The sequence below is a fragment of the Manis pentadactyla genome, chromosome 2 (assembly GCF_030020395.1).
Source record: "Manis pentadactyla isolate mManPen7 chromosome 2, mManPen7.hap1, whole genome shotgun sequence".
NCBI lineage: Eukaryota > Metazoa > Chordata > Mammalia > Pholidota > Manidae > Manis > Manis pentadactyla.
This window is the reverse complement of record NC_080020.1, coordinates 190,342,435-190,357,915: the sequence shown is the minus strand read 5'-3', so window position 1 is coordinate 190,357,915 and position 15,481 is coordinate 190,342,435. Positions and strand designations below refer to the sequence as shown.

Genomic DNA, 15,481 nt, shown 5'->3' with positions numbered 1-15,481 from the left:
GTGTCCCACACTGTGACTCTGGGATGGGCAGCGAGAAATGTGGAGGAGGTTTGGGGTTGGTTTCCAGACTGCCAGACTCTTTACAGATGAATCTGGAAAGAGGGGCCTCTGGCATTGGGAGCCCGGTGTTTCTCATCCCAGGACTCCTGTCCTGCGCCCATCTAGCTCCAGACCCCATGACCTGGGGCTCCTTCTGGGAGGAGCGGTCACGGCAGCAGCCAGCAGCGTCTGGGGCCTAATTCCACCATTCTCTCTGAGCTGCCTCTGATCCTCAGCGCCCATCCCCTCCCTGCCACTCCATCTGGGCCTGCACTCACTGTCCCCACCATCACACAGCTGAAGCCACAAAGTGCACCCTTTGGGTTCCAGCTGCACTCTCTTTGCCTCAAAAGAAAAACAAAAGCGTGAGGAACCAGCCCGCCTCTATGGGTGAGTGCAAATGGAGCGGGCCTCCAGCTTCTGCGGCTGTGCGGGACTGGGAACGCAGAGTGGGCCTTTGGGAACTCCTGGGCAGACCAGCCGCACTCCAGCACCAAGCGCAATGGCCAGACAGGGGATGTCAGTGGGGCGTGTAGTTGGGCGGGCTGCACGAAAGAGGGCGCTAGGCTTGGTGGGAAGCCCCGGAAGGGAGCACGGTGGGAGGAGGGCTGTCGTGACAGCCTAGCCCTGCGGGACCGGGACTACACCGGAGCTGGGAGAGCAGCAGAAAATGGTTTGTTTCCTGGAAGGCAGGCACACTGTACCCACAAAGACATGCATATATTGGTTGAATCAGTATGGTGCCAGTTACACAAATGATAATGAAACTTGAACTGACTGCTTACTCTGGGCCAGGTACTATGCTTAAAATACTCTGTATTCATTATATCATCTATTTTTATATATTATCTCCATTTTATTGATGAGCCCGAGGCAAAAGAGATCAATTAGCTTTTTATTGTATAAACAGTAATCTAGTTTTCCAAAAAAGTGTCCTTTTTTTTTTTTTAAATTCCCAACACCTACTTTCAGAAAGGCACAACTTCTTTACACAGTTTAGAACATTAATTTCTGGGAATAATAATGATAACATTTCTGCCTCTTGACTGCTATAGACTTCTTGAAATTCTGCTTTGTATTTGACAAAGTTTTATTTTGATTGGACTACAGAGAAAACATGCTACACAACCACAAACATACGGATCTGTGATTCTCTTGGTGTCACACTGATTTATGTAAAATACAAATTTTTACTTAAAATACATCCACAGAAATGGCATTTGATTCTGAGACTTCTCCATGCTGTGAAATCCTAATGAGGATGGTAGCCAGAGCTTCTGTAAACAGGTTTAATTAATTCTGAGAAGCATACTTTCTCCTAGCAACAGTATTTTTTTTTTCAAATTAAAATGAAAAGGTAACCTGAAAGTTGAGTAATATTTTCCAAATCAGTAAGTATGACATAAATCAATTACAGAACCATATAGAAGGTTTTCTAGTCATACAATTAGAATCACAGTAGTGTCTGATTTTCAAGGTAACCAAGTGGGTAAGATCGGATGAAATTATTGTTAAACTGTGCTAGGCCTCTCTTTGCCAAAGTTGAACATTTCTGTTAGACCAATCAGGTAATTATTTTGGGGTCAGTTCAGACTCTTGCTCCTGAGATTATTTTATTACATGATAAGAATGAGAAACAAATGTGGGTAAAAGATCAATATTTTCCTAAACTTCGTTCAGTAGGAGAATGTGAAAAGAGGCCTTTTTCTTTTTCAGCCTTGCCTTACACCCAGATAAAACTCTCGTTGCAACTGGCCAAGTTGGGAAGGAGCCGTATATATGTATATGGGATTCCTATAATGTCCAGACTGTGTCTATTCTTAAAGATGTTCATACACATGGAGTCGCCTGCCTGGCTTTTGACTCAGATGGACAGGTCTGTATGTTTTCCATTTCTTTTTCCTTTAATGACTTCTCATAAGTCACTTAGAATCATAATATGCCTAGCATATAGGTTCAGAAAGTCCATCAACCCTTGATGTCTCCCCTTGGCAGCCTCTGAGAATCCTCACCTGTTAGACAATTTTCCAAACTGTGGTCCTGATACCACTGCTAGGAAGGCCCAGTGTTGGTTCTCCCACTCTCACCATCAGGTTAAAAGTCTCCAGGAAGAAGTCATGGCTCAAGCTGACTGGGTTCATTGTGACTCAGCAACTTCGCTTTGTCTTCTACTGTTAGCTTTATATTGAATAGGGCTGGACCAAACCTTTTTCACAGACCCCAAGCCCCAAGCATCTCCTTGGTTCTCTTGCCTGCAGAAGGTAGCATAACCTCCCAATAATCCACTGAGGAGATTCTCTTTGCCTCTTTACCTTGAGGTCACTTCTGACTCCTCCCTTCCCACTCTCCCCAACTCAAGTAGTCACTGATTCATGTGTAGTCATTAGTTTTTTGGTTTTTTTTTCAGTATCTCTTAAATTTATTTTCTTTCCCATTCTGTCTGCCACCATCCTTTAAGTTCCGAATCCGTGTCATGACTGCCAATTTAACCTCTTAACAGGTCTCCACACTGTCAATTTCTTGCTAATACATTTCACCAACTGAAAAGTGTCAGAGTGTTGTTTAAAAACAACAGCTTGGAGTACCTATTGAATGAAGTCCACACCGTGTGGCTGGGCATTCTAGTCCAGCAGACTTCTCTAGTCTTATCTTCACCACCCCCTTACAGTCAAATGGGACAAGTCAGATTCCTCTACCAGGTCTTGCACTTGCACACCTCAAGACCCTTGGTCATACTGTCCTCTCCCACCCAAGTGCCCTATGCCCCATCTTTGCCCCTTAGAGTGTCTCATTTTTCCAAGACACTTCAAGGGTCTTCATGAAGCCTTCTCAGACCCTCAATAAAGTCTCTCCCTTTCCTTTGGACTTCCACTTGGCAGAAAAGATTTGTTAATACATTATGGATGACAATTACATCTCAACTTTAAAAATATTAGAGAGGAATAAAACCATACAGGGGTGGTCCCTGGCTTCCACTGCAGCCCCTCCTCAGCAAGGCTGTGCTTTCCCCCAGGCCCCTCCATGTTCCCAGGGCACCCTTCCTCTGTCTCCCATCCTCTATATTTCTGCCAGTTAATTCTGTCAGTCCCATTTTTGGCAAATTTCTGAGTTAATTTTGTAAGTCCATGCTGTGGAAAGACCTATTCATAGGGGCTTAAACAAACTGAGAGTTTGTGGGGTGTTCAGTGGATTAGAAGACTTGATCTGGTTTGAGTCACATTTTAAACAATTAAAATTTACTTATTTTTTCTGCTATTTTGAGCAAGTTGTGACCATTAACTACTCTTTGCTTTCTAGAACTAGACACATATGTAGACCCCTGGCATATATGTTTTTTTGAATTTACTTTGTAATCTCAGTTAGGATAATGCATACCCTCCACTGCGTATCCATGTCTAAAGAGAAATGGCTAGATAGTGACATTGGTTCAGACTTGTAGTTATTGACTTCCTGACTAAATTGAATGAATGTGTCAGAATGCATATGCAAGTAAATATGTGCTTAGATGTTTACTTATATACACATTCTCTGGTTTTGTTTTTCTAGCAAGCATTCTTCATCAGTTTTTTTCTATAGCATCACAAGAAAAATATAATGCAGCAGAGGGAAATCCAGCTTTCACTCTTCATGTGTTTTGTTTTAGAATCCTGGCTGTTCTCTTTTAGGTTCATTTTGAAGGGGACATGGATTAGAATGGACTTAATGCCACTTAACTGTCAGTTGAGAAAAATAACCTTTCATAGCTTTGATGCCTATTGCTTCAGGTCTGCCTTACTCCATGGACAGAGTTCACTGAATTCAAGTGATATTTAGAAAATGACAAATGGCCCATCACTTCTCAAGCAAAAAAAGACAATAGAAATGCTTTTTAGGTAGCTATGGGGCTTGTCAGTACAAATGAACAGAATAGATTTCTTTTGGATTTTTCTCAATCAAAAAAATGTAGGTTTTATTTTAGTGCCCATGTTTCTGTTAACAGCTTTTTCTATTAAAAAAAAGAATAAACTGAATGGAATTTACTGACTTTGAATTTTCTTATGTGGATAAAAATGAAACCAAGTTTTACGATCATTTCCATTGCTGGAACCTCAATTAAAAATTATGGCAAAGACCCCCTTTCTTAAGGGGCACATTTTAAAAATCTCCAACTGTGTATTTTTTATACTAAATATTCCTAACAGAAGCCATCTTTAGTGAAGAATCCTAAATAATTCCTGCATAACAATGCATGTATGCATTTAGCCATGTCTGGCTATCATTCTGTAGATACATGTGCATATACACATGTGCACACACGCACAAATAAATATACTTGGTGACAAACATAAGCTCAGATATTCATATTTGGGCAATACAATATTTTCAAACTCTTTCACTTAAATTATTTCATTGGCCTATTAAGCAATCCTGCTAGGTATTGTACATGGAACAAATATTTTGCACTCATATTACAGATGAGATAACTGAGATCTGAGGAGGTTAATTTTCCAAGGTCTTTTTGGCTACTTAGAAAGTCAAAAGAGAAGCCAAATCTACTCACATCTAGTCCAGACCTCTGCTACAGAGCGCTGTTTCCCTAGGAGTGGCATCCTGCTAGAAGTGCTGATTTTGGTGTTCCTAATACGGGTTTTTGATACTTTTTTGATTTTGTATATACTTAACATGTGTTGGATTTTCTTTTCCCTTTGAGAGTAAGTTCTGATCTAAATCCAAAGAATTTAGACTGGGAGATGAAGTCCCAGATTACTTCTATTAAAATTATATACCCTTCTTTGGTCATTTGAAATGTTTGTGAAATTATGAAAGTAATGTTCATTTATGGGATTTTTTTATTATGTGCCTGTCAAACCCTTTAATTTTAGCAGTTTGGTGTGGCTCTTAGACTATAGAATCCTAGAGTCTCTTAAATATGACATTAAGATCTTAAATTTAAAAATTAAAAAATTTGAACCTTGCTTCACATTGTTCCTAGGGTTGCCACTGATTAATCAGAGACTTTGTTTTCTATGTTTAAGAAGGACAGATGAGTTGGAGCTTTTAGGTTTTTGACATTTTGGTATATGATAATAATAGTTACCTACTGTAATCTCTTTTGTTTGGGATTTAAGATGGAGTTTGAGAAACATTTTTTTCATATGCCTGGCCCATAGTGCGTGATCAGTAACCATTTGTTGAAAAAAGCCGTGGATAATAGGAAATCTCCCTGGCGTTTCAGATATTAAGTTACTGTTCTTACTCTCAGCGTTTAGCCTCTGTGGGATTGGATGCCAAAAACACAGTCTGCATCTGGGACTGGAGGAGGGGAAAACTTCTGGCTTCAGCCACTGGCCACTCTGACCGGGTAAGAAGGACTTGTTGGGTTAAGCCATGTAGAGTTCATGACTGGGGAAAATATGATATAGCTTCTCAAACTTTCAATATTGTAAATTTGCCACATATAGATTTTTCCTGTGTAGTCAACTTAAAAACTTAGTCTTTAAAAATTAACTCATGATTAATAGCTATGTTGGCATGATCTATTCTAGTGATCAGATGCTTTATTTAATTGCTACTACTTTTCATAGGCAAAACAAATTTTTGATACTGGCATTTAGCATATTCATTGAATCAAAATAAAATTGAATTTGAAAAGATGTGAATATGAAATTATATTTAACGTTTAGATATATTCGTTTAGAAATGGAAATAGTTGTAAACATTTTGTGAATATTTCTAAGGGTATATAATTTTAATTTCAGATGAATGTAATGACAACTGTGAGATTCTTTGTTATATTTGAGAATCTTGAATGTAAATTGTAGCCTACTTATCATCATATTGAAGTCAGTGTGATCAGAAATAATTCCATGTAGTCATAGCTGTCAAGATAGGATATGAAGTAGGCTTATGTATGAACTAGTCAGTATGTATTTCTCTAGTATCTTGCATAATTAAAATAATTCAACTAATTTATTCTGATTTCCTAATTTAAAAATTCTTAATCATTCCTAGTTGTTTTGTATTTCTGTGCAATATAAGTATCTATGCAGATTAGGCCTGAATTATTAAATTCAAGGTCTCTTGCTTAGAGTGAACTCTAAAAAATTTTTAAATGTGAATGATACATTCATCTAGGGAAAATTGTTTTAAGGAGATTCCGTAATTGTTGCTGCATGTTTGGGCAAATTGTACTTGAGGATTAAGTTTTCGGAAAGTCCAAGAGTGACTAGTAATGGAACTTTAGTGTTGGAAGAGGTCTGGCACCCTCTAGTCCAATGCTTCCCACCCCTGGCTACATGTAAGGGAGGTTTAACGGCATAGTGATGGTTGGGCTGTACCCAGGTATTGGTATTAACTTCCTGGCATTTAATTGATATTAACTTAGTACCGAATGAACAGGTTGAAAATATTTGTGATGCTTACATTGTGGATATTACTGTTTCTGCTTATGCTCTGACCCCATCATATCTGGTAAAGTAATGAATCAGAACAAATCTTTACTGCTTTGTTAATGTATTGTACACTTTCCAGTTAGGTGTAGATTGTAAAAAGTGCAATGCTACCCCAGTGACTTCTCTCATACTGAGAACCTAGAATGTTTTAATGAAACACTGTTCTTTTAGAACACTGTTCTCCCAGACCCCATAATTTGTACTGCACATAGTTGGCTCTTTATTAGTGATGCCATTATGAATCATTATTGACTGCTTATGGGCAAATGATTATCTTCAAGATTATTTTAGTGGCTAAAATACTTAATCCCTAGCACTCATTTGTATAATGAATGCTGTATAACCTGTCAAATGATTGTAAATACATTATTTTAATTGACTTCATAACAGAACTGAGGTGTTGTCATTTTAGAGATGCTGAGTCCTTTCTGATCTCACATAGCTAAAATGGGTACTTGGCCCTCATGGGTACTTGGTATTTGGATCAATTACTGTGTTCTTTATGTAGTTCATAGTTGCTCCTTTCTATCTAACCAACTGTTGTCAGTCCTTCATCTCTCTCTGATGAAAGGGCCATATTGCTCCATCCTATGTGATGAGAAATTAGCAGCCTAAGCCCTTTTTCTTGTCTAGACTCTGGCCCTGACAGTTGGTTCTTCTATTAGAGCTTCACAGAATGTGATCTTTGGACCACCTGCACAAGAATCCCCTGGGGTCTCTTTAAAAATGCAGATGTCTAGACCTAATTTCAGACCTAGTAAATCAGAATCTCTCAGGTGGGCCTAGGGAATATGCATTTTAAACAGTTGCCACCGGTGATTTGACACTCGAGGTTAACAAAGAGTTTTCTCTTTCCTGTTCCCCAAATGCAAATAAAACTCCTGCAAACTGTCTGATAGCTTTTCTTAAAGAATAATAAATTGTATTGGCAGATATGTTTTCAGTTCCTTGGAGGACTGAAAATATGGTCAGGTTAAAATGATGACCTAAAGCATTATTTTTGGTAGGCTAAGTTAGTGCCAGATCAGTGCCTGTGCCTTATGTATAGGAATATTAACTTCTACAATTATGAGATCTGTTAGCCATATTGAATTGCAGTTTATTATTAAACATTCTCATACTTAAAATGAAGCATTTTATAATTCTTTTAGTTTTAAAGCTATCTCAAAGTGTCTTATTAGCATTGTGGAGAACTATAGAAAATTAGATTTTAAAAAACTGACCCTAAATCAATCACAGTTTGTTTACCCTGAATGGGTAATGAAGTTAAAAGTATGACACCAGTTTGTTCTCAATGACTGTGGTTAATTGTGACCTCTCTATTTGACCTAAACTATACATGTGTTGATGAAACATTTGTTAGCAATTCCTGACTCATACCTAGAGCCAAATCTTCCACTTTTCATTCTGAGCAGGTAACATTGTGTTCTAAATGTTAGGATAGAGTCTTGGCAATTGGACTGGTATCTGAAAAAAGGCAAAAACACATAAATGACTAACAAAACTTTTAATTTTTTAATAGATTTTTGATATTTCCTGGGATCCATATCAGCCAAACAGAGTGGTTAGCTGTGGAGTAAAACATATAAAGGTAAAGTAGTTATTTAAAAAAATTTTTTTGTACTTTGTGTGAAAAGAATTATATATATAAAATTTGGTATTGAGAAATTGCTTGACTACATTTTTTTCTTTGTTTTTCATTGAAGTATCATTGATATACAATCTTACATTGGTTTATAGTATACAAATATACAACACAGCGGTTCAGCAGTTACACATATTTTTAAATCCTCACCCCCACTAGTGTGGCTACTATTTGTCAACATAGGAAGATGTTACAGAATCACTGGCTATATTCTCCATGCTGTACTTCCATCCCTGTGACCAATTTATATTATGATTGATAATTTTTGTACCCTTTTATCCACCCACCCCAACACTCATGGTAACCAACAGTCCCTTTGCAGTGTCTATGATCAATTTACATTTTTTCCCTTTAATTTAGAGACTTCTTACTTACTTCTCTGATCTTGGAGGAAGCTGACATCAGCTCATAAGGCTGTCTTTCAGAAATGCAATGTAATGCAGTCAACTGACATGCTTAGCAGGCAGCTGAAAAAGAAACTTTATGTGAATTATGTACAAGTTGAAGACTCATACTTGTAGGACTGCATGTTTTCAAAGAGTTCTGATTTTAATTTTGTGAATTAAGTTTTTATATTATGATGAATGCTTACACATATTGCATGTCAAAACTTTTTTTTTTGACATGTTGCTATGTTCTCTTAGTAGAAAGGTGCTATGTTGTGAGAAATAGAAGGTTACTGGTACAAACCAACAGAGGCAATTGGTTTTTAAATGCCTCTGTCTTCCTCCAGACTACACAGCCTGAAATATTACTAGTGGCCCAGGACCTACCTATGGCTATTAACTTCTTTCTATTTTGTTACACAGGTAGCAAAATCAATACCATCAATATCTTTGGCTCTGACATAACAAAAATTTCTCCTGAGTCCTGGGATGTGACCCAGGATCTTCTGTCTATAGGTTTGTAGATAAGATGAATTTAAGTCCATGAGTAAGAGTGTAAGGTTTACTTATATTTCTGTGGGAACAAAAATGGTACTTTTCTATATGAACAGAGTAGATATCTATATTATTCTTCCAATCAACTCCTCGTTTCCCAATTCTTTTGTTCTTTTAGTCTAATTTTTCATTATCCTTTGTATTGTTCCTCCTTAATGGTGAGAAAGGGATAGATGAGGAAATGCTCAAAAATAAACATAGCAATAAACATGCAAGTCTTACTTAAAGACTATTACAAAACTTTACAGAGGAATATAAAAGAAGACTTGAGCAAATGGACACACAACCTTGATTCTGGATGTGAAGTCTCAAAATTATAAATGCAAATTAATTTATATTTAGTACTAGTCCAATTAAAATGTCTTTGTTGCTGCTACCTGACATTTTCTCTGTACATAACTCTAAATTAATCTGGAAGGATAAAAGAATGACAATAACCAAGAACTTTGGGATTAAAAAAGAATTATAAAGAATCTGAACTATTTACTAAAGCATTTTATGAAATTGCAATAATGAAAACGGCACTGTAACTGAATGCAAAGGGTTCATCTCTTGGTGACTGTTAGCTCATAAGACTTAAATGAACCAGATTACAAGAAAGGAAAATTTATTACCTGCACCAAGGGAAATACTAGGGGTAGCCCCCATAGCAGTGCCTCCCCAAAGTACAGGGCTGTTCCTTTATAAGAACAAGCCAGTTCTCACTTAGGTCCACCATGCAAATAAAGTGAAAACTCAGTACACTTCTAATTGGCACAGGATTATGCAAATAAGGTGAAAACTCAATGCATTTCGGATTGGTGTACAGAAGAGGAGTAATGATTGGCTAAATGTCTCAGCCCCTGGCAACAGGGAGGGGTTCTCAAGGCTGTAGTCAGAGGAGCACTTGCTCTCCTGAGACCTGAACATCTTGTTCTGCAAAACAACTAAGCAGAGAATGTTAACTTTCCCTCTAAGTTCCCCATTAACCTTTTTTCTGCCTAACTATGTGGTCACAGTGTAAGACTGGGATAAGGATAAACGAGAAAAAAAAAGAAAGCTGAGAAATGGACCTTAATATGTATGACAGTTTAAAATATAATAGTATCTCTGACAGTGGGCAATAGAACAATTTACCTATTTGGGGGGAGAAGTAATATATCATTACTATATATACCGTATACTAAAATAGATTCTTTAGGCATTAAAGAGTTAAATGTTAAAAAAAACCCTGTAACTAAAGGAATATATCAGTAAATGTTTAACTGCTCTAAAGTTGTAGAAAGACCTTTCTAAATGTAGAAGCAAAGAAAGATACCATAAATTATAATGTAGATTCAACTGAATAAATGTTATTCTACCTTGCACTCCCTGCCCCCATCCCACCCCACAAGAAACAAGAGGCAAACCTTGTTTCCAGCAAAGTAAGCAACAAGCATGCTTATTCTTAAAATGTAAAGACCTCTAGCCAATCTGTAGAATGGACAAAGAACATAGATAATTGACAAAAACAGAAGTATTGTTTGCCAAGTTCTAAATCTCATTTATTTTAAAATAATAATGTTAATCTATCAAAATTATGATTGAAATGTACCCACTGCTGGCAAAGATTTAGTGAATAAACAGTCTCAAACCTTGCAAGTGGAAGGGTAAATAAGTATCAGAAATGAGTATTTCTGGTCTTTCCGTCTAGAAATTTGTCAATATCTATCAATAGCCTTAGAAACGTTGATACTCTTTGAACCAGTAATTTCATTCCAATTTTAGTACATGTGCTATCAAAGTGAGCAAAGACAGTACGGTATCTTGGAATTCAGCCCAAGGAAATTATTAGGAATGTGAACCAAATGCTGATTCACTGCTGAATAACTTAACAACAAATAAAGCCAAACAAAAGAAGACCTGAAAACACCTAACTGCTCCCAGGTGGTGAACTGAAATATGGTATATCCATATGGAGAAATACTATGCAATCATTATAAATTGTGTTTTAAATGATGATTTAATGTTATTAGGTCAAGATCTATAGTCTCCTGGGTGGGATAAATTTGTAGCTTTTTGTTTTTGTCTTTAAAAGTTTAGTATATTTTTGTGTAGGAATTAAATTGCAAGGATATCACAAATTGGTAAACAGTTATTTCTCGGTAGCGAGTTGATGGATGATTTTTAAATTTTCCCTTTTTTAAAAAATTACTTTATGATAACATGTATTACTTCCAAAATAAGAAAAAATAAGTAAGGAAAAAGCAGGGGAAAGAAAGATAATTCTATAGGTTCTACTCTTCAAAGATATTCCATGTCCTACCAGCACCTTAGGGCTTCAAAAACACCTTGTAATCCTTGTGCAAAGACCTGAGAGTATGCTAGCTGAATATAGGTAACTTTTTGCTGTCAGCAGCAGTTGAAGGATCCTTTCTTATGACTTATACAGTCCAACTGAAAGACTCATTAAATTTGATAAACATGAGTTGAGTTTGTACCCATGTGAAGGTATTAAAACTGACCCTATTTTTAATTTGCTGGAAGTTTATCAATTAAAATATTAGAACATTCTGCAAGAAAGACAAAACCACAATTCTCTAGGGATAAAGTAGTGATCCACTGGTTAGAGAAATGGTAAGTGTTCCAGAAAGGGGATGCAATTTGAGCTGAGCCTTGGCAGGTGGGTGGGTTTGGTAGGAGGGTTTGAGAGGCAGCAGAACCAAGGGGAGGGGTTGCACTTCCAGCAAGAGTTCCCAGGAAGAGATTGGTCACCCATGGACTCATGGACTAAGAAGCAGAAAAGTCCTTGGTCCATAGTATGTTCAAAGATTATCAGTGTTTTCATCACCAAAGAACTTCTTTTCTTAAATTTCTTTCCAGGGAACCAATATTTTGAAAGATTTTGGCTAGTAAAATACTCTGCAGCTATTAAATAATAATTCCCTTAACGACTTTTATTATTCAAAGATATGTCTGTCAACATGGGTTTCTGATCAGACTGATGTATAGCAAAGGCACTGCATTCTTTCAGCCACAAGCAGAGAAATACATGAACTCACAATGAGCCAGATTTCCATTAGGCTGTGGCTGCTCCCTGGAATCTGGGACCTTGACCCCAGAGCCACCATCCAACCTGCCTATTATACAGTGCAGGAGCCAAGACCTAGGAGGCATTCGACTTTGAATCCTGATTCTAATTCCCTCTTCTTGATTCTGAGAAAGCTGTTTAATCTCTCTGAGGATAAATTTCTTCCTTTTTTTTTTAAAAAAAGGAGGGGTGTGGGATGATCACTACCTTCTAACTTTGAGTTACATTGAATGATGTGTGGAGCCAGTTGTGGCACAATAATGTTAATTTCTGTCTCCATTTCCTAGAATCACGAAAATGGAGGCACAGAAAAGACTTAAACTCTGGCTCCTGGTGTAGAGCTTTTTCTACTTCAAAATTATTTCTTTAATGACTTTATCTTGGTTTAACTTTCCCCCCACCCAAACCCAGGTTATTATAAATAATAGATTAGCTGCTTAATTGATATAATCTCCAGCTTCTTCCCTGTTTCTTTCCATCTTCAGTTAACTCTTTCAGTCAGTTAATTCTAAAAGCAGAGACAGACAAAGCCTGGAACTTCATTTGAAAATACAAAGAGCTGCTTTTCCTGTTAAATTTGCTAATTGTGTTTTAGCTGACTAATACATTTTTTCTAAGCAAAAACAACAATTTTTACCTAAAATGGAAGAATCTACAAATGCCCATTTAGCCATTCTTGATTAATTTTGTTAAGAAAGAAATCCACAACAAATTTTAGCAGACTTCAACAAATTATTTTCACTCTATTTTTTACATCCAGTTCCATCCCTATCTTTTTTCCAAAACCTGACTTATATATGCATAATTCCAGCCACAAGTTGACTGCAAAAATCTTTGATGCGCTCCAAGAAAATATTTTTCTGTGAAATTTTTGTAGGTAGGATGAAATCCTTTCTGGTTTTGCAAATCTCCAGTGTTTGGCAAACAGGCAAATGACAAGTACCTGAAGTGAATGCTTGAAAAACGGTAGCAGTTGAGTATTTGCTTGGTTGGTTCTACAGCAGATGAGTCTACCAGGTTTGTGGATATTGTTGGACCTTTTCCAGTCTTGAATCATAGGCAGAAGGGACCTTTGAAATTACCTAGGGCCAGATGAACTCCAAGGTACTTGCCAGTTCTCACAAAATTTGCATTACCATCTGTGAATGGAGACTGGAAAAGATAAACAATATCTCTTCATTTGATGTGGATTTAATATGTTGCTACTCTAAACCATCACTGTATTCCAAACAGAAAGTGCTTCTCAAGAAGAAAGAACATTTTGGTGATTGTCCACTTTGTGCAGAAAGTCTTGTACCTCTCCTGGCATTATATCTATATATGCCTTTTCAAAGAATCATTTGACTATCTGGAATGTAACATATTGGGTATTTTACCATCTGTCTAGGTGATTTTATCAGAAACATGTGTGTCTGAGAATAATGGTCTCTATTTTTGTGGTTACCCATCTAGAAATATTGCAAGAACTCAGATCAGAAAGTGCACATCACAAGTTAAAGGGATAATAATTACAAAACAATTACTCTCCTTTTACTCTTTATGGGGAGATATAGTGAGAAAGGAAAATGCCTGACTTAAGTGTCACCACAAATAGCAAGTTCTTTGGTATGTTTGGACAACCAGCATTTGTTTGCATCTAATAGTTGGTTCAGGTTCAGTGTTAATATTTAAATGTTAAATGTGTTTCCAAAGCTTATAGCTATTTTTTCCCCCAGACCTTCTTATTCTTTCCTTATATACTTTAATGCCTTTTCATATAAAAAATAATACCCCAAGAAATGAATCACTGGAAATGAATGACACATTCCTCCTTAAAGAGAAAAAAATCCTATATTGTCTCAAATGGTTGCACAATTGCCTGTCATCCTCCTTAAAGGCCACCTCCTCCTCAGCTGTCTGAGTCCTGGTCCTCGGGTGGTACAAACCTCCCAGTACTGATTCTTTGATCCAGCTCCTCTGAGAGGACCACCATTTTTCTTCTACTGCAGGCACTATTAGGGCTGTCACTGATTTTTTTCCTTCACACATTTCCTGTCACCTGGATTTGCCTAATCCCACTGTCCTGAACTCCAGTGCAATTTCTTTTCTCATAACTGATCCAAATAGTACTCTTGCTCATTCCAATTAGTTCAACATAGTTCTCTCTCCTTGAATTCCCTTGTCACTCATACGTAGTTTGAATATGTTGCCTGAAAAATATCTCTGGCTTTATATGTATCTTCTTAATTCGATTTAAAATTCTCAAGGCAAATATCAAGACTTCAGTATTTTCTCATATATACCTCCCTTTGAGCCCTTACCCTCTGTAAGCCACTTAGCCTTTCTCCCCTAACTTCCAAAGGGATAATATAGCCTATTCTCAACGGTTTTATGAAGATCAAATAAGTGTAAAGGGCCTTAATATACGTGGCAGTAAAGTCATACCAGTGTTACATTTTAAAAAACTGTCAGAGCAAATATTTAATGTTTCTATAACCATGGTAGTCTCCCTGCTGCCTTCTGTAACGTAGCTCAAGCTTCATGCTTAAGGTCTTCCACATGATAAATTATGCAACTCAAACTAAGTCAGTTATTTGGCTATGTGGAAAGGTCACTCATATCCAGAAACATATTTTCTAAATAACATTTCCACAATGAAGATGCAAAACATTTTTAGTTAGGAAGAAATTATTTCTGTATACATCAACAAATTCCTAGAAGATATATCAATGTGTTAATCGGAGGTTGTGGATAATTTCAGTTTTCCTCTTTATGCTTTTCTGAACTTGAACTACATTTCTATTTCTGTATTTTTAAACAGTGAACTCACACTGGTTCTATAATTTGACAAAGAATAAAAAATGTGATGGTACATCTACTTTATTCCAACTCTGAGAACATTGGTATTTTGTATTAAATCGCCAGTGAACAATTAGCAAAGGTTTGGAATTTGGGAACTTCAGAAGTTATTAAAATATATATACAGGTTCTTCTTATGCTGCTTGTAATTGGCTAAAGAAGTTCTGCAGTTCTCTGTTGGTTGCAGCGACACAAGTTAAATGATGTGTGCCTAGTTCAGCTATTATATAAGTGCGCCTACCTAGTTCAAAAAATTATGTAAAATGTACTGAAATACAGGCAAACAAATACCAATAATGTAATACATCAGAATACTCTATCTTTGGATCTATTTATTTAATTCCTTTCTAGTTCTGGACACTATGTGGAAATGCCCTAACTGCAAAACGAGGGATATTTGGCAAAACAGGGGACCTTCAGACCATCCTTTGCCTTGCATGTGCCAAAGATGATATCACCTACTCTGGTGCTTTAAATGGTGACATCTATGTCTGGAAAGGGCTCAATTTAGTCCGCACCATTCAAGGAGCACACAGTG

At 36.9% G+C, this 15,481-nt stretch overlaps 1 protein-coding gene across 10 annotated transcripts in view; it reads left to right on the top strand.

Moving 5' to 3' along the window:
* The window catches only part of EML6 (EMAP like 6), a 269,209-nt gene that overhangs the window by 98,162 nt on the left and 155,566 nt on the right, over positions 1-15,481 (top strand). For 9 of the 10 annotated variants that reach the window (XR_008995844.1, XR_008995845.1, XR_008995846.1 and 6 more), the window contains exons 3-6: positions 1,756-1,915; positions 5,282-5,380; positions 7,993-8,061; positions 15,295-15,480. Coding sequence is in view for 7 of the 10 variants with exons in the window: in XM_057497200.1 (XP_057353183.1) it covers positions 1,756-1,915; positions 5,282-5,380; positions 7,993-8,061; positions 15,295-15,480 (514 nt within the window). In the remaining 3 variants the exon portion in view is untranslated. The remainder of the gene's footprint in view (positions 1-1,755; positions 1,916-5,281; positions 5,381-7,992; positions 8,062-15,294; position 15,481) is intronic. The other variant, XM_057497201.1, reaches the window with a different exon arrangement.